The 23,449-nt window shown below is 33.5% G+C and overlaps 1 protein-coding gene across 1 annotated transcript in view; it reads left to right on the top strand.

The window, feature by feature from the left end:
- Positions 1-891: 891 nt before the first annotated feature.
- LOC112912762 (low-density lipoprotein receptor-related protein 1B-like) overlaps positions 892-23,449 on the top strand; it is a gene marked incomplete at its 5' end in the record, with an annotated part of 93,272 nt that continues 70,714 nt past the window's right edge. The window contains 8 exons of the mRNA XM_072745185.1: positions 892-1,084; positions 1,687-1,812; positions 6,028-6,156; positions 8,384-8,503; positions 16,815-16,928; positions 17,172-17,321; positions 20,077-20,199; positions 21,971-22,090. Of these exons, the coding sequence (XP_072601286.1) occupies positions 892-1,084; positions 1,687-1,812; positions 6,028-6,156; positions 8,384-8,503; positions 16,815-16,928; positions 17,172-17,321; positions 20,077-20,199; positions 21,971-22,090 (1,075 nt within the window). The remainder of the gene's footprint in view (positions 1,085-1,686; positions 1,813-6,027; positions 6,157-8,383; positions 8,504-16,814; positions 16,929-17,171; positions 17,322-20,076; positions 20,200-21,970; positions 22,091-23,449) is intronic.

The raw sequence follows: 23,449 nt of genomic DNA, 5'->3' as shown, positions 1-23,449 counted from the left end.
TACTTGGCTGACTCCTCTAGGAGAACCCTTTGCAGATATCTAGAGTTCTCTTTATGTTACATTCTCTTCTCTGACACTCTACCCTATGAGATCTAACCTACTGGCCTCCTTTAATTCTCAGCCCTACCCCTCTCAGGGAGTTGTCTAGGTTCTGTTGGGTTCTTTTGTACTTTGATGCTACCTGAATCTCTCAGGCATTTAGCCATGGCCATCATGAGACTCACTCAGTTTATTTCCTAAGTTAATTAGGAATCATTGTCCTTTCTCACCTTATGTCCAATGTGCTGAAAAGACTTGTTTTATATATTTTATTCATTTTTTAGTTGTTTTATTCAGAAGATAAATCTAGTCCTTTAATATGGTCTAAGTGGAAGTTTGGTCATTACTTTTAAACTTTTATTGCCAATTCATGTATATCTGGTTTAGTTATTCATGGTGAAAGATTCCTGAGGGAAAAACCTGAGTCTTATAGTTCTTTATATTCCTTTTATAATTCTGATAGCTTGATGAGTGTTCACTGAATGACTGATGATTCTTATTAAAGGACAGTGCTTATTAGTAATCATAATCTCATATTTTTGACCTGGTGATTTTGTTTTATAGTGCTGAAAAAATGCTGTTGCTTATATGGACTAAATGATCAGTAAATTGTGATATACTAAAAATATTAAGTAGACACGTTATAAAAACTAAGAATGATTAAAACATTTAAAATAAACTATAAAGAATTTTATGATACATTTAGTAAAATGCATCTTTTAAATGATGATTTTCATTGATTAAATGCAACTAATCTTAATCTTTTAAAAAAATTTTTTGAAGCAAAAATAGATGTGGAGATAGAAATGTCTATATATTCATTTAAAAAACATATATTTAAATTTATTTCAGGTGATTGTCAAATCTGGTCCAGGAACTTTCCTCAGTTTGGCTGTTTATGACAATTATATCTTCTGGTCAGACTGGGGAAGAAGAGCTATTCTGCGTTCCAACAAGTACACAGGAGGAGATACAAAAATTCTTCGTTCTGATATTCCACATCAACCAATGGGAATCATAGCTGTTGCCAATGACACCAATAGCTGTAAGTTACACTAGAAACTTAATGTATTTCTTAATTATATAATCTTTGGAAAAAATTATGTTTTCCAGTAATACTTAGTTGGATTTTTTTAACGTTTCTGGAGATAGTGTTCAGGATTTGCCTATTCAATATATTAAAATTCTCTGAAAGGCTCAAGGTAATTTCTGTAGTTCTTCATTTTTCACCAGAAGACAATTCCTTTTTACTTACTTGTTTCTGGAAATTTATTCTCTCTCACTCTAAATCTTCGAACATTCAAATCAAGTCGTTTCCATGAAAATAATACTTCTTGCTAAATAAGCTTTACCTTGGGCTGAAAAGTTCTTTAATCACTGAAATACCTACAAAAATTGCAGCTTAAGGCATCAGTATGTGTTTTAGTTCATTTGATGCCATGGCATCCTTGACAAATGTTCTAGAAGATGTAGTGGCTTATGTTGCATGCTTTTCTAATGTTTTTACCTCTTATGATGTTTGGATTTTCCAAAGTCCTGAATATTCCTTGTTTATATCTTTGAGAGGGGCAGCCTAACAGTTTACTGTTAATCTAACAAAGAATAGAAATTCAGTATAAAATGTTACCAATAGTCTCTTCATTGCAGGTGAACTTTCTCCATGTTCATTATTAAATGGAGGTTGCCATGATCTGTGCCTTTTAACTCCTAATGGGAGAGTGAATTGTTCCTGCAGGGGGGATCGAATACTGCTAGATGACAACAGATGTGTGAGTAAGTAAAGACAATTGAAATGTGATATGACATAACTACTCAAAAGGCATACATGGATATTGAAATTGTCTTGATATTCATGAAATTGTACTCTCTTCCAATCCTAGAGGCCCAGTTGGCATATCTTTCTATTCTAAAAAGAACTCAATTCACCACTCTACTTAGTTGTTACACCATATGATAGATAATGATAACCAGAACAGTGACAAATGGTGTATCCCCTATTGTGGGCTGGAAGGTGTTTGACGAGTTAGAGAAATACCTGCAAAGTACCTGAAAACTTGTGATTACAACTTTGAGAATTAAGTCAATAGCAAAATTAATTAAATCTGAAATAAACCAATATATAGGCAGTAGATCAGTAACCTTGTAGTAAAACCACTCAGTCTGTCACAGTATGTAAATGAGAGAGAATGGTTCATGCAGCTTATTTGTAATCATTTCCAAACGGTTAATTAAGAATGTAACATTGCAGCCTTGCATGATGTTTATACCTCCCAAAAGGCATTACAATCTTTAATTAGTACCATTACAGTATACACTTATTAGCAGCTAAGTTTTCAAACTGTTTCCAAAATAAATAAGGGTTCAAGTGTTCCAATATTGCCATGAGAAATTAGCCAGTAACATAAAGAATGTTAATTTATCTTTAACATTAAGACTATTTGTGTATTAGAAAGACAAGAGACATCTTGTTGGAAATTAGTGAACTCGCTCTCAGGATGTGGCAATTGTTTTACTTTTTTTTTTCTCTTTTCATCCATATCCTCATCTTATATCTTCATCTTAGAAAATCAACAGAGGTAGATATGTCTACATTATAAAAATAAATATCAAATAGTATAAGTATATTTCATCTTTATCTTTAGTCTTTTTTTGGTCTTTATTTACCAGAGGGATCTTCTCTTTTATCTGTTGTGTACTTTAATACAAGCACTTTAACATCCTGTTCTTTACCTTGAAAACTATTGCACCTAATACAAGAATATAGACATATGTTTTCACTTTACAATTTGGTACTACAACCCAAAGGGCACCTCTTAGTGAAAGAAAGGGCACCTCTGACTTTTATTTAAGACTGTGCCAGAGCAAACGGGAATGATGCAATTGGTCAGTGAACTTTAAATGAAGACAGCCAGTTTTAATAATTCGAGCCTCAAATTCCCATAATTCTTAGTAACCTAACACTTCCTTGAATTGCTCGGGTAATTGCTTAAACTCTTTCAGTTTGCTTTTGTGGTTTCAGCTGTAATGGTCTGGATCTGATGCCATCTGTAAGCCTGGAGTGTTAGTCATGCATTAGAATCACTCATGTTTCTTTCACAGGTCACTACAGGCCAGTAGAAAAGCAATGCCTCTAGTCAAAACAGCAAGGCTTATTTGTATACAGTGGATGCCTGTCCTTGCTCCAAAATAGATTAGATACATCTGTCCCTACTAAGCCACCTGCTTCTCTCTATTGATGAGAGGGGATAATTCAGAAAGAAAACTATCTTTTAAACAAGCACAGTTGTATTCACATGCAACTACAGAGTGATATTTGATTCTTCAGAGCTGACAGACCTTTATAGAAGCATCCTGGATCCATGGTGCATTCATACTGAAATCCTGTGGCCCAGCAGAGAGAGATTGGAAAGTAACTTCTTGTCAAATCCATCTTTGGAAACGAAGATGTCTTTGGCATGTCTATATCCACATCTGAGTTAGTTCACCCAGAGCAGTTCGTGAATGTTAATGGCAGGGTTGAAGGGGGGAAAGGCACCACCCTCAGGACAAGGGAGGGAAAACCATGTGTTGTCATAACTCTTGACAAAAAGATTAGGCAATTCCACTTTATACAAGGTTCCTATTTTTATTTATTTATTTATGATAGTCACAGAGAGATAGAGAGAGAGGCAGAGACACAGGCAGAGGGAGAAGCAGGCTCCATGCACCGGGAGCCTGACGCGGGATTCGATCCCGGGTCTCCAGGATCGCGCCCTGGGCCAAAGGCAGGCGCCAAACCGCTGCGCCACCCAGGGATCCCTATACAAGATTCCTAACCTTATCAACATCCACAATAGAAGTAAGAATAACAAATATAATTGAAGTAATTACCTCGTGAGAGAATAAGAGGACAGCTGAACCACATTTTTGTTTCTGCGAAGAAGCATAAAACACTCAATGCTAGTTCGAATGAACATACCTAAGCAAGAGTTTTGCTTATATAAGGCTTGATTTTATGTAATAAAAACATTTTTGTTATGAATATTTTTTCCCTCAAAGTCATAATGATTATAAAAGCAAAATTTGCATCTTCAATCATAACAGTTAATTCTCATTAGAAGTGAGAAGTTAAACAAGATGTGTTGAAAGTAGATAGAATAAATTGGGAACATCAGTAGCCTCCCAGTAAATGGATTTTGTTCAGTTCCTGCTTGAATGTGATCATGTGCAGCAATGTCAGTACCCTTCTTAATGCTTGTTCCTTTAAATCTAACAATATTTTTAGATTTTTAAATTCTTTGTTACTTTCTCTAAATTGACTTTCTACCTGACCAGTTGAATTTCGACTGTACCAAGAAAAAAATACCATTGAAAGATTTTAATTAGAAGTCATCAGTAGATAGACCAATAGATAATCTGTAAAAATGAGATGCATTCTAGGACTAACAAAGAAATAAAACACTGGAAACTTCAAATAGTATTAGTAGCTGTGTAATTGAATATTTCTAAAATACAACTTTCAAAAGAAATTGATAGTAAATTATAAAATTAAGCTATGTTTTCTGCATTAATAGAGATAAATGAATTCCAATTACCTCCAATATAATTAGTATGACTGGATTTCACTGTACAATTATTCAACAAGCAATGGAGTGAGTACAAGCAAATAACACATGATGCAACCACAAAATCGAATTCTAAGTGTTTACTGGTAAATCTATTATTTAAGAATAAAAACAGGTCCGTTTTGCCCCAGAAGATCTTTTCTAAAATAAGGGTCACATACTGGCATTCCAGGGATGAAACCTAGCTGTAGAAAGATGGGTGTTTGTTTGTTTGTGAGTACTTTGTTGCCATTGGTCTGTGCTCACAGATTGGGCAAGTCACATAAAAACTCAGACTTTTTGGGATCCCTGGGTGGCACAGCGGTTTGGCGCCTGCCTTTGGCCCAGGGCGCGATCCTGGGGACCCGGTATTGAGTCCCACGTCGGGCTCCCGGTGCATGGAGCCTGCTTCTCCCTCTGCCTGTGTCTCTGCCTCTCTCTCTCTCTCTCTGTGACTATCATAAATAAATTTTAAAAATTAAAAAAAACTCAGACTTTTCATTTTTTACAAAAAACTGGAGATTTAGAAGTGGGACATTATGGCAGTGGTCATTTGGAGCCTATAAACTTCTCGGGCACATGCTTTTCAGCTTGTCAGTCTCCTTCAGTTCAACCACAGTTTCCTGTGCACCTCAAGGAGTAGATGCTGGCCCAGTGTGCAGTTCTGCCCCCTGGTACCTCTCACTGTGGGCAGAACAAAAGGCCGATGAGGATACTTTTAACAATTCCAGGACTTCTGAATGGGGAAAGCTGCTACAGAGATTTCTTCCAAAGGTAGCTGAGGAGGGAGATCAGTTGGAGGTAGATTTAAATAAGATGAATCAAGTCAGGCATTAAAAAATGAGAACTCCACACTTGAAACTAATATAACATAGAGCATCAACTATACTCAAACAAAAATAAAGAAATCAAAATGTTAAGTCTGTGTACTGAAAAAATCAGTGTATTAAAGAATATATTATAGTTTCCAATAAGAAAATAAAAAACACAAGAAAAACCTTCTCTCAATATGTACAGAGCTCATTTAACTGACTCTTTTTGACAATTTATTTTTAAGGTAGTTGCTAAGCAAAATGCATAAATATAGTCACCCAAATTTAAGCCCATCCTTCTTTCCATGCATATACAGTCACAAAATAATTAGCAAGACATACAACTAAGTATAAAAGAAAAATGAAGTGAGGCAACTCCCCAAAATTTTAGAAAGGGAATGTGAAAACAGCAAACAAAAAGGTGTTCCTTTAATTTTTTTTTGTAAAGAAATTCCAGAAACCCTTGCCCTTTATTTGACTTTATATTTTGATAAATTTTAGTTTAGTTTTGTAATGAAGATTAAGGGAAACAGTTGTGATGGTATGAGAAATGTTTGCTATTGAGTCAAAACATTGTCTTTTTTCCCCTTCAGCTAAAAATTCCTCTTGCAACATGTATTCAGAGTTTGAGTGTGGAAATGGAGAGTGTATTGACTATCAGCTCACCTGTGATGGCACACCTCACTGTAAGGATAAGTCAGACGAGAAACTGCTCTACTGTGGTAAGTGTCTGATATGTGATGCATGTTCACTTCAGAGAGAAGTTTGTAATTATTTTCATAATTTTTGGTTTGATTGTCTCCATTTCATTTATACATATGATTTCCTTAATGTCTCTCATTAACATGTGGCTATAAGGCAATTAATTGAGTTTGGCTTTGTGTTCTTGTTCAAATGGGACTTCTTACGTCCTATTTGATACCTACCATAGTCAGTGAAGAATTTCCTCATAGCCTTCCACCTACAAAGTACAAGTTTAGATGCCACAGGGGCCTTTCTTTTAAGCTGTCTAGTTATTCATCATGTAGTGATAGGTTTTAGGCTTACATTCTTAAAAATGGAAGGCAGAAATATTAGTTATTGGTACATACTGTAAGTTTACTCGGCAGCAAAGGTCGACCAGCATGTTGTTGAATTGATATCAAAGTGTTGTCCCTATTCTTGTCTCCAGGATTGGCTCAGGGTTAGTGTCTTTCGGTACAAAGGATGATTGCATTAGCCATCCTCCCCATCAAGGGTGGAATTCCTCCAGCTGTGTCTCTGTAGGTGGCACCAAGTGATGGTCAACCTTTCACTCTTTCTTGGGAGTAGAGATTAGCTTTTTGAACCCAGTAGGCAATTGATATTTGCCTTCATTACAACAATATTTCACCTGGAAACTTCTGTGTGTGTAATCATTGATAGTTACTGTAGAACTGTTCCGGATTTTTTCTAAATTGGTATGATTTATTTCTGCGCTATAATATTAGAGTATTGGCATTGTATGCTCTGTAAAATTCAGGAATCTGTATCTGGAATTGCTGTATCTGGTGTCTGATTTTCTCCTTTGTTCTATTATCTGGATAATAATTATACTTAAATAATCAAAGAGTAGTTAAAATAAGAGGAAGGTAGAGTTTGGGAAATTTGCAGGCAGTTCTCTCATTCTTTTATGTTGCAGAATCACACACTCTCAGTTAAAATGATAGATGTAATTTGCCCATGATTGATCTGTAACTAAAATTTTAATGAATTTACCTCAAATGACATATTCATTTCAATGAATGGCTATACCCTATACTCTGTAAAAATCTTGAGGCATATAAAAATAGAAAAATAATCAGCTTGCAAATTTGCATTTATTATGAATTGTCTTGAGAATATATTTCACATTATTTTTACATTCTGAGAATAAGGTAATATTCATGTGAGCAGGGGTTGGCAACCTTATCTGCCTTTATCTGCGAAGGGTTAGCTAGTTAAGGGTTTTAGGTTTTGTGGACCAAAAGTGCTATCTGTGAAATATCCTCTATTTAAAAAATAATTTTTAGAACTATTTTAAAATATACAATCCATTCTTAGCATCAGAGCTATACAAAAACAGGCTGCATTTGTTCCTGTGAGCTACAGTTTGACAATCCTAGGTGTCGATTCTAGACTTTAGAATCACACCTGAGGTTAAATCTTTGTTTCAAAACCTACTAGTGTATGACTAGTATGAGCAAGGGTACTTCCTTATATTTCAGCTTCTCCCTACAAAACAAACCTAGTTTGAATATTAGTTTAGAGCACTGAATAAACAAATGTATGTTTACATTTGCTCGGTATAGAGCCTGGCACAAAATTAATGTTCAGTAAATGGCAGCTATTATTACTGTAAGTGGTACCTTTTGCCTGAAATTGGAAAATGTCAGGAGACTCTCTTTAAGGTAAACAGAATTTAGAAGGCAATTATTCTCCTTAGGAATTCTGGTAGACATTTTTAGATGATTTGTAAGAGAAATTTATGGGTATTTAGGTAATTCTCTGATTCACTTATTCAGAAATAAGTGAATAAGTGAATAAGTGTTTTGCTACTATTTTGTCTTCTTGTAAAAGCCTTATGAGATGTAAAGGAGATAGGAAATAGGTGTTGAGAGTGTCTTATGATTCTTGAGGTACAGACTTACTTCTTGAGAGTTGAATATATATGCTTTTTTTCTGTGCTGACACAAATATCAGAAAGAATAATATGGGTATAGTATCTCCAAGTATGAATCACTGAAGTTAAAGCACTTAGTCTAAAAAGGTCTTTAATGAATTAATTACTTTAATGCATGAATATTCTAATCCAGAGTTTTGATACTGCACAGCACACTTTTTTTAAATAGATCCACAATCCATTCTGAAATAAGAACTCATCTGTTATTTTCTTTTTTCTGTAAAATATCTCATAAGACCTCCAAATATGTTTCTACTTTTCTTTATAAGAAAACAGAAGCTGTCGAAGAGGTTTCAGGCCTTGCTACAATCGTCGTTGCATTCCTCACAGCAAGTTATGTGATGGTGAAAATGACTGTGGCGACAACTCTGATGAACTGGACTGTAAAGGTAAATGTATGTGGCATCAGCTGAGGAATATTCTTATGCTAAGTGTCTCCTGAACTTTTCCATAGTGTGTTCCTGAGAGTACAGTGGTTTCTACCCTTTTGGTATGTGGCCCCTGCTGATAGAGATGGACCACACTTCGGTAAATATCTTCAAAAGGGAGTTATTAGAGTTCATTGAAAATTATGACTATATTCTCTATTCTGGTTTCTATTCCTTTGCTCACCTCAAAACTCTTGTCATTTCTCATCTCTTCAGTTCTACTGCATTATTTATTGTACATTTGTACCGGAATGTGTACTACTGAATGTACTGCTCCAAAAAATGCTCTCCTTTACTTATCAATTCTCTGTTTTTTCACATGACCTCATCATTTTCCTAGCAGTTGGACAATAAACCTTGGTGTTATCCTTGATTCTTCTTTCTACCATATTTTATCACCCATCTATCCATATATCAATAAATCATCCAATTCTTTGAAATATCTTCCCTTTTAATCTGCCTTAAGCCTGGATTAACATAGTAGTCCTTTAACTAGTCTCCCTGCCTCTACTCTTTAGTTAATTCCAGGGTTGTTAGTCATGCTATGACGTTTTATTGAATGTGTTTTCAGAGTGCTTACTGGGACCAATCAGCAAGCCAGATGATCTAGGACAGAATCTCAGCCCCAACAAGACACTGTCTTTGGGTAAAATATTATCCAATCTATGCCTTAGTTTCCCAAGCTGTAGGAAAAGAGGCAATAATTCAATGAGTATATTAATATTAAATAAACTCAGAACAGAATTTGGCATATAGCAAATGCTATGTAAGCATTCACTTGTTTTTTTAATCATGGCCCTGATAAAGATTCACAAATGGAGTCTTGGTGTATAGAGAATAGCAAACAAGTGTTTTAGTCTGACATTTAAGGCCTCTTAAAACCTGGATCCAACAGATTTTTCTAAATCAATTTCCCTTTAAAAATCTTCATTCATTGAACAAATTTCATTGAGTAAAATGCATTAAAGACAGACATAAAATTAATAAGTTATATTAATGAGTTCAAACTCCAAATGAAGACAGTTATTTAAAGATATGAAGGTGTATATCAGATGTAATGATTGCACATATAAAACTATAAGTTTTTTGGGGGGGGGGAGTTGGAATAAAGTATAAATAAGGTAGAATGATCAAAATAGAAGGTAATTCCAAGTATAAATACTAATATTGAAAGCTGCAAATAATTTGATATGGTTAGAGCCAAATGGCATATTGACAAGTGGTTTGAAAAAAAAATAAGTCAAGTCAGAGAGAGGAACCAGTACTTGATGTTGTTTTTTGATACTGTTTTAAGGAGCATGAACTTCACCTTGTAGTCACTAAAGAGTCACTGAAGGTTTAAAGGAAACCCAATACAATCTAATTTACATTTCAAAAAAAGGGGGGGGGTACTGTTTGTGCAAATAAAAACTATAATGCTGAGATGAGAAAGATAAAACAGGAGGCTATCAGAGCAGCTAAATCTAAGAATAAAAAGTAGAGAGACAGATACACAACAGAATTTTTAAAGGTGGTATAATAGGCCATCCTGGGTAATAAACAGAGAAAACATAGACATAGAAAGAATTGACAAGTTTCATGAACTGTTTTCTTCCCTGTTTTAAAACTATTTGTTTTTCATTATTTTTTAAATTTACATTGGTGGGTTTGTTCATGTGGGCTCAGGGATAAGATAATAAAGATGGTTTGCATTCTGAGAGTGGAGCACCTGTAGGCATTCAGATAGAACTGCTCCAAAGACATTTAGGTAGATACAGATCTGGAGCTCAGTTAGTAGATTAAAATAGGAGTGTTGAGTTTGGACTTACTACAGAGAGAAAGCTCAGAGGATGTATAGAGTACTAGTCGTTGTAGGAGAGTACATTAGAATTACCTATTGAAATAAAAAAAAAAGACACTAATAATATAAAAAAGGAGAAATTGACCAAAGGAGTAATGGAAAGATCTTCATGAGAAATGTATTGTTATTATTTTTTTTAATCAGTTAGCATTTTAAGGTGTTAAGGGAAGGCAAGAGGGCAGGTATAGGTAAGGCAGTCATTGAACCTGGCAAATAGGAGATAATCTCTTGGTTACCTTCATGCAAGTCAATTCAGTGGAATGGTAAAGAAAAGCCAAATCTCCCTGGGATCGTGCAGAAAATGGATGGTGAAGGAGTAAATAAAGTAAAACTTTGTTTAGAAAACATTGATGATAAAGGAAAGATGTGAAGTACAGATGCTATGAGAAGGTGATGCAAAGTTGTGTTAGAGAACAGAATGTGTACAGATCAATTTGTAGCTAGAAAAGTTTGGTTTGGAAGTTACTCCACATCTTAGACTAAGACATTGGCCAAACACTTGAGTAGCTCACTAGCTAAGGTTGACACTGTAGTGTAGGAAGAGCCAGATACTTTTGCAGATTAAATCAGCTGTTATTTCATATTATCTATAAAAGATTAAAAATGATAAAATATAGTAAGCTACAGGGAATAAGTGGAGGGAAATGAAGTATTTGGAAGAAAGGAGGAAAGCAAACTAGAAGTTAGAACCCCCCCAAAGGGCATTTTTTTTGTCAGTTATTTGCAAGCAGGAAAAGAGAATATAATGAAGATGTTATAGGATAACTAGGATAGACGTTATAGGAAACTAGGATAAAGATAAGAATATCAAGCTAGAATGTGAAGGAATGGAACAAAAGATACAGAGAGCAGATTTTAAAACAAAGGTCATAAGAGGGACCATGGAAAGCTAATACGTTACAGTGGATTTTCTTGAAAAAATGAAAAAAAAATTCAAAGGTGATAAATAAATTAGTGAATTTGGGTTCATGAAATATAGCACCCACTACCTGGTAGGTGTATATTAAATTCTTATGTGGTAAGTGAAGAAATAAGTTTTCCAAAAAATACAGATAGGTTTTATCCTGCCTAACATCATCAATATGCTGCTGAATAACAATAAAAATAACTCAAAATGTTATTTCCCCTTTCGTAGGCTAAACTCTTGATTTCTGGGTTATAGCTAGCTCAGCCAGCTCCTTGGGCAATAACTACTGCATCTGTGAATCAAGTTTCTGTTAAAACTTTTATTTTGTTGTAAGAATAGTGTAAAACTAATAGCAATTGGATACCTTAAAAACAGCAGCAACAACAAAATGTATGCCTTGAAATTCTTCCCGCAGAATGTAGGACATTTAAACTAACAGTGTGTGTGGAAACTCAAACATACACCATATTACTTACTAGAAATTAGTAGATTTAAGTGGACTCTCTCTTTTAGGAGAAACAAACAGGTAGCTTTTTAGATGAGAGATTACTTATTACAGTTATATCTTTTGGATTTGAGTTTTCTCACAAATTTGTTCACATGGTGTCCTTGTCAGTCACATTTCACATCCTAAGGGAGAGATTTCTCTGGGTCCATATCCTATAAGCCAGTTTATCTTATAAATCAGTAATTCAGATGTGTATCCATGCAGCAAATGGAACCTTACAGTATCTAAAAGATGATGAAGTTTGAAAAGAAGGACGGAAGGGCTCGAAGATAATGGAAAAGGAGTTTTCTTTCCAAGTCTTTTCTTCCAGATACTCCTTCTCTGTTTCTATCATCCATACAACATGTACATGCAGTCCTTTGTTGTATATATGTGTGCAGACACACACACACAAACCACTTATTACTGTTTAATGTAAATAAAGACGCGAAGAATTCAAATTAGTACAATAGAAAGTCAATATATACAAAAGAGTTTGATAGGCTATGGAGAGAGACTACAGTGGCATCATCTGTAAATTATTTGAAGTACTATTGCACTTTTATTTCTTTAGTTTAGATGTTCATAATAATATTAATATATTAATCATATATAATTAGTTCATAATATATCAATATATTAATAGTAATATATTAATTAGTTTAGATGTTCATAATAATACCATATTAATTATATGATTAATAATATAATATGAATATATTAATATTAATATGTTATTGTTATCATTATTATTCCACAAGGCAGAGTGGAAATGGATGTTACAAGGAATCAGTTTTGGTTTCTTCTCCATTTGAGGGAAAGCACAACCCTAAAGCCTTGTAAATCTTTTATAACTGCCCTGAGAGTTTTAGACCCCAGGCAATCTGGCGGGGTGGGAGCAGAGGGGGGATAACTTGAAGAGTTCTTCAGAAAGTTTGTCACCCTGGTTTCCTCTTCCAGTGTGTGTGAGAGATTGAGTGAATAGGTTTAGGAGAGCACATAATATCCCTCCTTCTCTCCCTATTGAGATGTTTCTAATTACTCCCCTTGGGAAGTATCTGAACTTGCCGGGATCACTTGGACACCTTTAGGAGAACTGGAAAGCTAAGTAGTTCTAAGGCTACCTGATAGAGAGGAAACTGGTCTTAGTTTTTTGTATTTTTTTTCATAAGTTCAGAGCAAAACTTTGAAGATTCCACAAACAATAAGCAAAAGAAAAGAATAAGCATGCCTATAGATGAAATCATCATTCCTTCTGGGTTTGCATACCCTTAGAGCCTAAGCAGTAAATAAAATAAAAGATGTGGCTTGAGAGTAAACAAATGAGACATGACAGCAAATTTAATGCTTGCTTCTTAGCCTCTTTCTTTCTTTCTTTCTCTCTTTCTTTCTTTCTTTCTTTCTCTCTTTCTTCTTTATTTCTTCTTTCTTCTTTCTTTCTCTTTCCATGTCAGCTGCCCTGTGCTGCCTCTGGGCAGGGAATTTGGAAGAGAAAACATTGATTTAAGTTATTTATAAGAAATGTCCTAAAATCACAAAATCCATGTTTTACCTTTCCTATCTCATTAATCTTTTTACTGACATGGAATCAAGAAAGTGGATGCAAGAAAAATTAAGAAAGTATGTGAGGTAAAGAATGGTTTTACTTTCTCTTTTACTGCTGCTTTGATCCACAGTCCCTGTCAGATCTTCCTTTGTAGTATCTTATTGCTATTCCTGGGGTGGCTCTGGTATGTTTTCACTCACATTTTGTGGGCTTACTTTTTCTTTTGGACTATCTGGAGGGAAAAGTCTTGTATTTCTCACTTGGATTATCTTTATTAGGACTACATTATTTTCTTTTCTCTCTTTTTCAGACTTTTAGCCTGAGGAAAAATTGTCAGAAAGCTTTCATATTCACTTGACAAATTAGAGATTCCAACATATTTCTCCCTCAAAAATCACCCTAAGGGTGAAACAAATTTCAATACTTGACTGACCAAAACAAAGTGAGGAAGAAATATAGTTGAAGGAACATAGAGGAAGAGGTTTTGGTAAAAGAGGTATTTGTTTACCTATTTAATACAGTTCCTGCATTCCCATGGATTTCTCCTATCTCCCTTTCCTTCCGTGCTTCTAAATGCTGGAGATGTTAATCCTCACAACCATCTTGTCGCTGCTACATATGCAATTTTGCAACCTCTTAGTATGTCCCATTGTAATGTGACTTAGCATTCTATTTAACCCTCTGGTGGGTTCCATACTCTATATCAAGTCACAGACTCTGTGAAGAGAGGATTTGAAGTAAAGAACAGTCTTCCTATTTGCATCTTGCATGTATTCTAATAGGCCTTCCCGTCCTTCTCACCAAGATTCATTAGCCCTATTTTTAATTGGAAAATGGTAGAAAAACACATCCTGCAAATATTACACTCTCTACTCAGTCCTCCTGAGCCCCTACTTCATTCTTACCCCACGTTCTTCTTTTAAATGCAAATCTTAACTTCCCTTTCCACCTTCACAGTTAGAGTTTCTTTTCATCTACTCAGAATTCCTTTCCTTTCTTTCTTCTTCTCAGAATTCCATCAAAAACTGAGTTCCACTTGCTACATATCTCTACTCCTCTCACAAGGCATTCTTTACGTTTACTTCCACCTGAGGGCCCCAGTACAGCCTTTGAAACACCATTACTGTAATATTGCGGGATCTCCAGCCCTCATAACTATGTGAGATGCTATCCTCATGTTCATGGGGGTCATGATTCGCCTCTTCATCCTTTCTGCCACCAATCCCCACTCAGATGGACTCCCTGCAATGTACACAGAAGATTCTCTGTGGCAGTTTGGGGAGAGATAGAGATGATGTAATGAGTTGTGACTGTCCCCATTGGGATCATTCTGGTATTCTTAAATTCTAACTGTAAGTGTAAGATAGAAACTCAAGGGAGATAAATCTTTGTAGACTCTCTAGGAACATTACCATGGTCTAGAATATTGTTTCACAGGAGAAATGAATCCTATCTTCTAAATAAAAGGATTATAAGGAGTCTTTAGGAGCACAATGTCTTAATAGGGGATTGCTAATAGATGGCAAAGTAAGAAACAAAATGTAAATGCTTGCCATGATTATTTTCTATGGTATGTCTTTCATTTACTGTTTCTATTGAAAAAATATTGAATGTAAAATGTAATAGAAAGGTATATGGAAGAGATTTTGCTTTTTTAGACATAAAAGAAGAGTATCTTTTTTTTCATGTTTGGAACAGTGTATTTATCTCTAGTCATAATAGCATTATATGTTTTATAAGATAAGATGTTATTTTTAATGAAGAAAACACTGAAGCAATTATAATTGCAAATTGTAAATAAAACATTTATTCTAATCATCATTTAAGCACAAATAAGGATACAATTGCAAGATACAATTAAATATAATAAGAGCAGTGCATTATGAAATACAAATGACATACACACCCTTGAGTAAAATTTGCATATTTTAAGGTAGCATTTTAACCATTTACAATTGATATAATTTCTATTTATAATTAAATAAGGTCTTTAAAATATCAACACTAGTAAAAGTGGCATAATCAAAGAGCCCTTCAGGTTGTACATTTACATAATCAACCTGTGGAAATTTGAATTTGGAATAAAAATCTCACCTAAGCTAATCTAATGTACATAGCATGTCATGCACCTGTTCACAACATATTGCTGGAAACCATTATATGGTAATGAATGTGTGAGCAAAGTAGAAAGGAATATATGATTAAGCATAAGCTATTCTGTATAAGGTATATATAATGACAGTAGCATATTGAAACTGATTTTCATCTAAGCATAGCAGGGGATCGTAAAGTCATACTTTCTAACAATAGAGACAAGTCATACCACATTTATGTTTCTTTCATGAGGCATTCATCTTTCCTATACCAAATGTTAGTGATATGGCCATATAAAGGAGGATAACATAGCATGGAAGGCTTTCTACATTGCTGAGCTATTTCCTCTGAGTAATAAAGCAAATGTTCAGTGGTTTCTCCATCTCAGTCTCTTTCTCTCACTGTCTGTCTGGCTCTTTTTATCAAAGCAGGGAATGTTCCACTTCTTTGCAACCAGATTGGGATTTCCTTGTACTTCCTCTAGACATTTGCTTAGTGTTATAGCCTTGTACTTTTGAAGTTGGAAGGAAAAAGAATTTTCAGCAACATTTGATTTTTTTTGTATGCTGGCTTGGTGTTGGACCGATACTGTCATGGGAACAAGGCACAATCCTTGCTTTCTCATGAAGCTTACAACTTAGTGCGGGAGCAGATACACAAACAGGCAATTGCAATGAACTATTGTAGGTACCACAACAGAGGAAAGAATATGGTACTAGGGAAGATATATGAGGCATCTAACCCAAGCTTGGGGGTGGAACTGGGAGCCATGGATCAAGTTTGACTTCCCAAAGTTAAAGCAAAATAAAACAAAATTATATAAATTAGTTAAAATTTAGATCTTGCTCAACTTACACTACAGTTAGGTCCCAATAAACCCATAATAAGTTGAAAATATTGTAAGTTGAAAATGCACTTATTAACCTAACCTACCAAATGTCTTAGCTTAGCCTAGCCTATTTTAAATGTACTCAGAACAAATTACATTAGGCTATAGTCAGGCAAAATCATCTAACACAAAGCCTATACTAAAGTATTGCATATATTATGCAATTTAGTGACTACTCTACTGAGAGTGAAAAACAGGATGGTGTCTGGGTAAAGAATGGTTGTAAGTGTATTCATTGTTTACCCTCGTGGTCACACAGCTTACTGGGAGCTGTGGCTCACTGGTGCTGCACAGCATCAAGAAAGAGTATCTTATTGCATATCTCTAAGCCAGAAAAAGATCAAAATTCAAAATCCGAAGTACTGAAAGCTTAATGGCTTTCCCACTACAACAAAGTCGAAAAATCGTGCAGAACCGTGGTAAGTTGGGGACCATCTGTACTCAAGATGTTAGAGCAAGGAGTCACTTTTGTCTCATCTATCCATTTATTTATATACCTGTTTTTCCAGTTTCAACCTGTGCCGCTGTTGAGTTCCGTTGTGCAGATGGAACATGCATTCCAAGATCAGCACGGTGCAACCAGAACATAGATTGTGCAGATGCTTCAGATGAAAAGAACTGCAGTAAGATATTCCATTACCTTTTGTTTGTTCATCCCTGGGTACCTTTGGCATTCCGTCTAACACTGCCCAATGTTTCACTGAACCTTGTCCAGCGTTGATATGTAATTAACCCCTGTTGTGTAGGATAATTGCGTTTCTATTTCTTCAAATGAGGTTAACTTTTCTTGTTTCTGTGACCTGCATAGAAGGCTCCTAATCTTTGCAGATGAGGTGTTTTTCATTTTTCTATTTGCCTCCTTGTAGATAACACAGATTGTACACATTTCTATAAACTTGGAGTGAAAACCACAGGGTTTATAAGATGTAATTCGACCTCACTGTGTGTCCTGCCAAGCTGGATATGTGATGGTTCTAACGACTGTGGGGACTACTCAGATGAATTAAAATGCCCAGGTAATTCTAGAAAGAAAAAAAAAAAAACTTACCTTGAGATTTAGAGGCTCATTGTATAAAATAAACTTATTAAATATGTCCAGTGGTTAGGATTAAAATTTAAATGATGTAGAGTAAATTACAAGGGATCATCCTGTTCCAAACATGCCCCTTGATCTTTTTTAATGAGTTATGAAATGATACTCAAGAAATCTGTTCTGTATTTGGATCGATTTCCTTTTAAGGTTCAGTTCATGATTAATCCTCTTAAAGTTGATGATTAAGTCTTTCTTAAAATATGTGATCTCTAAAATTGCCAGGGAGGTATTACATAGTGAGAAAAAACTATGCATACACTAAAGGGAAAGAGAAACATTTCTTACCACTAGCTTTACTCAATGCCATACAGCTTGTATTTGCCATGTTAGACTGTTTGATGAAGTTTACACAATCTTCCGACATAGTAGTACGGGGTAATAGCAATTATCACTTAGTCAGGGCCAGAAAGGCATATTTATATCTGACTTTTAACCATCTTTACATACATAAATTCTAAAAGTGTCATTTGTATTCTTAGCAGAATGTTTTCCATTAAAAAGTCATGATCCTGTTCTTTTGAATTATTTCAGAAAACAAATGAAAAAAAAAAAAAAAGAAAAGAAAATAAGAGTGTTAAATTACTGTAACTGGAAGTAGATATGATTTGTAGGAAACTATTAAATGTGTCCTCATACTATATTTCTTTCTCCTTATCCTGCTGCTTCACTCACTTTTTCCATGTTTAGTTGACATATAATAATTTTTTGAAATATTTAATAAACTACATTCGTAGATATTCTATACAGCGGCATAAACACGTGCACACAATCTACTGTGAAAAACCTATATTTTTAAATCATAATCTATCACCTAATTGGGCAACAGCAGATTCCTTTTATTTATTTTTTGTTTTCGTGCTCAACAGTGTGTAACATTCTATGATACCATTTTTGTCCCTTCTAGATTTGGAAGGCTAGGTGCATTGTAGAAGGAGTTCAAGAACTTTTCTGGCTTTATGAAGAATTTTTATATGCACTGGGGACTGTGGCTCACCACAACTCTTCCACATTATATTTCTAATTAAATAAAATATTTTAAAAGAAATATAGTAGCATTGATTTAGACTCCTGGAGCCTGGGTGTCTAGATTCTTAATCCATTGTTCTTTCTACAACAATTATGTACCTCACAGTAGCTGTAGTTAATTTTAAAAATTAATATGAAGGCAACATATAATGGATACCCATTAAACTTACATATATATAAAAACTTATTATATATCACATATAATATATTATATTAATATAATATATTATACATAATATAACATGACTGTGGTCTTTATATATTTTTAATATTAATAAATTATTTTAAAGTTAACTTTTAAATAAATAACTTTTAATTTATTATTTAGTTAAATTATTATTTAGTTAAATTATACTATTAACTAAATTAACTATTAGTTAATTATAGTTATATAATTAACTAATAGTTATATAATAGTAATTATACTATTAACTATTAACTAAATTATTATTTAGGTAAATTATACTGTTAAATATAGTTAATAAATTATTAATTTATTAATTTAGTTATTTAAAATAACTTTTAAATAAAGAATTGTGATTATAATAAAGAAGAAAGGGGAGCTCATGTAGACTAATAAGACAGGTAGATAGACAGAAAGCCAGTAGTGGGTCAGTCTAAATACCTTAGTTTGTATTGAGGCTAGTCCTAAGAAAAAGTAAGACATAAATCACAGGACTTTTGGGTTTAGTGGTGAATTTTGTCAAAAATTTTACTTTCATCTTTAATCTACAAAGTTGACAGTTGAAAAGATATAATGAAATAATTATCTTAATACAGCTACAATGGATTATTGTTGTGTGATTATTACAGTGTGAATGGATTATTATAGTGTGATATATATACTATAAAATTTGCTTCCAAATTGGCTCTGGACCAGTCTAAAACTATGTAAAGCTGATGGTGCAAGGGAACTGATGACATTCAGTTGAGAAAAATCTAATATTTTATATGTAGCCTTAGAAGTCAGAATAATACAAAACTATACAATCTAAAAAATATATATATAATAATTTTACATACAAATACATATGATTCTCATGATATTTCTCATGGTTAACAGTTCTAGAGATTCTAAGTTCTCTTTCTTTTTAAAATAAAGAATGCTTGTATAAACCTTGTCAAAGCATGCTCAGATTATAGGACAGTAGGAGCATCATGCCCACACTTTCTCAGTAAAAATCCATTAATCTTTTTATGTTATTTATTTTTATGAATATAGAATTACAGGCATTTTCCACCAAAGATGCTTCTTTGGCCTTAGGCTCATTCACTTTATAATTACCTCAGTTATTTTATTTAATTTATCTTAATGTGAATCCACATTATTTGGATTTAACACGTTTTTTCATTAGTATCTTCCTTCAGATCCAGGATCCAATCCTAGATCGGATTTGATTATCATGTCTTCCTTGTCTCCTCTGGTCTGTGCTGGGTTTTTTGTTGTTTTTTGTTTGTTTGTTTGTTTTAGCTTTTCCTTGGTTTTCATGACCTTGACCCTCTTGAAGAGACCATCTTGGCTCTTTTTTTAATTCAAGTATTCTTATTTATATCTTCCGTTAAGGAATATTACTGTTTTATCATCTACCTATATTGCGGAAGTCTAAGATTAATTCAAATTTTTTGACATTACATTTTGTATTTTATCACAGTTCAAAACAAACACAAATGTGAAGAAAATTATTTTGGTTGTCCTAGTGGAAGATGCATTTTGAATACCTGGATATGTGATGGTCAGAAAGATTGTGAGGATGGACTTGATGAATTCCACTGTGGTGAGACATTATATGTTATTCTATATGTCATATTATTATTTATATGCCAGTGTTTTATTACATAGGGCTTTTATATAAAACATTACTAATTAATTTTAACAATTATCATTTTTATTAGATAATACAAAAATGAACATAGAGCAGAAGAACTTAAAATGAGGAATAAGTCTCCTGCCCCAGACTTTTCTTTCAACTTTTCCTGCTTTTGTTAGTGGTTACCTTCATCGGTCTAAATGATGTACCTTTATTTTCGGACCTATTAACTTAAAATGTTAACATATTTACTTTCTGCAATGAAAAATAAGGATTTAGCTCCCTACTTACTATTGACTAAAATTATTCTAAATGTTTCTATTAATTACATGTTTAGCTTTAAATAGTACTTAAACTTGTATTTCCTCAAACTCTCGTCTTTCACCACCTGCCTCCTAATTTCTGTGTGTGTGTGTACATTCATTTTACTTGGCAAGGCAAGACAGATTTTTAAAATTTATTTTATAGAATTTATGGATTTTGTAATTTCTAGGACAAAGAAATTTCCTATAGGGAAAGAAAGCATATATTCACTATTTTCATTTAACACAAATAACATACACTATGGTGAATAGACAAAATAGAAGAAAAGATTAAAAATGGATCCTCTATGAAATGTCAAACTCCTCTAAAAGTAAATGTCATCTTGAAATATGAAGGTGCATTTTGTTTGATTAAGATGCTATATATCTTTACATTAGAGTCAGATTGTGAACAGGATTAACAGAGAACTTTACAAATAGTTTATGTAGATTCATAGTATCTGGACAGGAAGCCATTAGATGGTTGTATTTTCTTTAGTTTCATTTTTTCCAGTCTTTAGTTTTTCTAAACTTCTCTCTTTTATAAGTTATCTAAGTGAATATTTTAAATTAAGATACAAGGGTTTAAAGTAGTCTATAGCATCAAAATCTAAATGTTTATTTTTATTACAATTTACATTTGGAATAGTTGAATTTGGAAAGATTTGATTTTTGGATCTTGTCTGGTGATGCTGAGGGGAGGGATAGGCTGAGGGTGGAGGAGAACAAACATAAACCTCACCTTGGAATTAAATAGAATACATTATTATAAATGAATAATTTGGTAATAAAACAAAAGCCACCTTACCAATCATTTTGGATTATTATTAGTCAGACTTTAGTGTCCTCAAAAGAAGTAAAAATATCTAAGTGTTTAGTATGTATGGATGTGAAACTGGTGACTTGTCATCAAGCTAAAACCTCTTTAGTCACCCCATCATTAAAAACAAATATATATGCTGGTGAATATATCATATTGTAATTTTTCCTATGACACATTTTTTTTCTCTATTTCTCCAAAAAGCAATTAGAAATTAGAAGGAATGACTAAACCACACTTGGAATATTTGTTTTATATCTGTGCACCAGATGTTGTGTTTTTTGTGTTGGTTTGCTTTGTTTTTAAATGACACCCTGGAATATATTTAGGGGAGAGTGGCTAGCGTAATGAGCAGCTCAAAGTCAAACCCTGTGAAAATTCTGTGGGAGAAAAAATGTTGCATAACCTGGCCACTGAGAGGGAATACACAGGCTGTTGTCAAAATTTCATAGAGCTGTCATAGGCTAAGAAGAATTTGGCTTGTTTTATCATAGGACAATTTATTTTAGCAGAGTCTAAGGAAGGACTTTCTCATTGTCAGATCTGTCCAAAGACAGTCTCAAATTATATTTTTTTTCTTTTTCATCTAAAACAAACATTTTTGTTTGTTTTCTAGATTCTTCTTGTTCTTGGAACCAATTTGCTTGTTCTGCACAAAAATGTATATCTAAACATTGGATCTGTGATGGAGAGGATGATTGCGGGGATGGATTAGATGAAAGTGATAGCATTTGCGGTGAGTTGTTTCTTTTGTGTTCTCAAGTTTGAGGCATATGATATATATGCACTAGTATTTTAGATCATATATAAAACTCTGTTTTCTACTGTGTTAAATTTAGCATTACATTTCTATCTAGCTGGATTTATGATTTTAATGACAACCTATTATTCTATTTTTTATATACACAGTTATTCAATTTTTAGAATTTTTTCTGAATATTCACACAATGAATGTATTTGTTAATTTTACTTTTTTAGTCTTCAAATTCTTCTTTAGCCTAGATCTGAATGACTGGGATTACTTGCATCAAATGATCAAACATTTTTTATAGCCTTTGATATGAATAGTTAAATTACCCTTCAAAATATCCTGATTTATACTGCCACAAGCCACACATGCTATTTGCATTTGTATACACATGTATTTTGGTGATTATTATTACTGAATTATAGGAAGTAAAAAAGGGCGCTATTGTATATAATTTTAAAATGTACTTCAAAAAACAGCTTTATAGGATTAGAGTTTAGTTTGAGTGTCCTACTACATATCAACTACAAAGCCAATGTAATTGCTTTTAAATAATCATAAACATTAAACAAATAGCTTAAATGGAATTATTAACTTAAAATTTTAAGAGGTAAAAGAGGAGATGGTCCAATCTGTATAAATTTATGACAAATAGCCAGGCATTCTATTAATTTATTTATTTACATGCCTATTTGTCTATCTTTCTGATCTATTTCTATATGTGTTTGTATTTATAGGCATAAAATATTTAGTCATTATATTAGCACTGTTTCATAGCTGTTATTCTACCCTATTTTAGAGGGAAAAGGATCTGAGTCATAGGATAAGGTACATGTACAGAGTGAAGTATACTTAACACCACTTTTAAATTTCAGTAGTTGTGGCCTGCTTTTTAGGTCACTACCATGGAGACAGATAGATAGGATTTTATACTACTCAAGCCAAACTGAAGTTCTCTGTAAATAATATAAAATTGGAAGTGTCCTCTGAAAGTAGGCAATTTATTTTCTGGTATTTAAGCCACCCCAAATCTACTTTTTATTTACACAGCTGAAACAACTTAGTTATACAACAGATAAAGATAGAAAAATCACTATCAAAAAGCTCTGAAAGGAAAAAGAAATCAGTAATCAATTGTATTGTCTAGCTGGTCACTTTTAACTCTTTTGTTTTTCTTTGCTATTAATTTTCTTTGATTTTAACAAAATAATTACCTACTTAGGATGGATGGGTTGAACATGTTTCCAGTCTTTAAAATCATCTTGCTTTTTGACCCTTTGTTTAACCCTATATTAAATGGCTCAGTTGATACTTCTGTCCTTCCTGAGTGGATACAATATAGTAGAA

The sequence above is a fragment of the Vulpes vulpes genome, unplaced genomic scaffold (genome assembly GCF_048418805.1).
Source record: "Vulpes vulpes isolate BD-2025 unplaced genomic scaffold, VulVul3 Bu000000725, whole genome shotgun sequence".
NCBI lineage: Eukaryota > Metazoa > Chordata > Mammalia > Carnivora > Canidae > Vulpes > Vulpes vulpes.
Note: the sequence above shows the minus strand (reverse complement) of the source record. Positions and strands in the feature narration are given on the sequence as shown.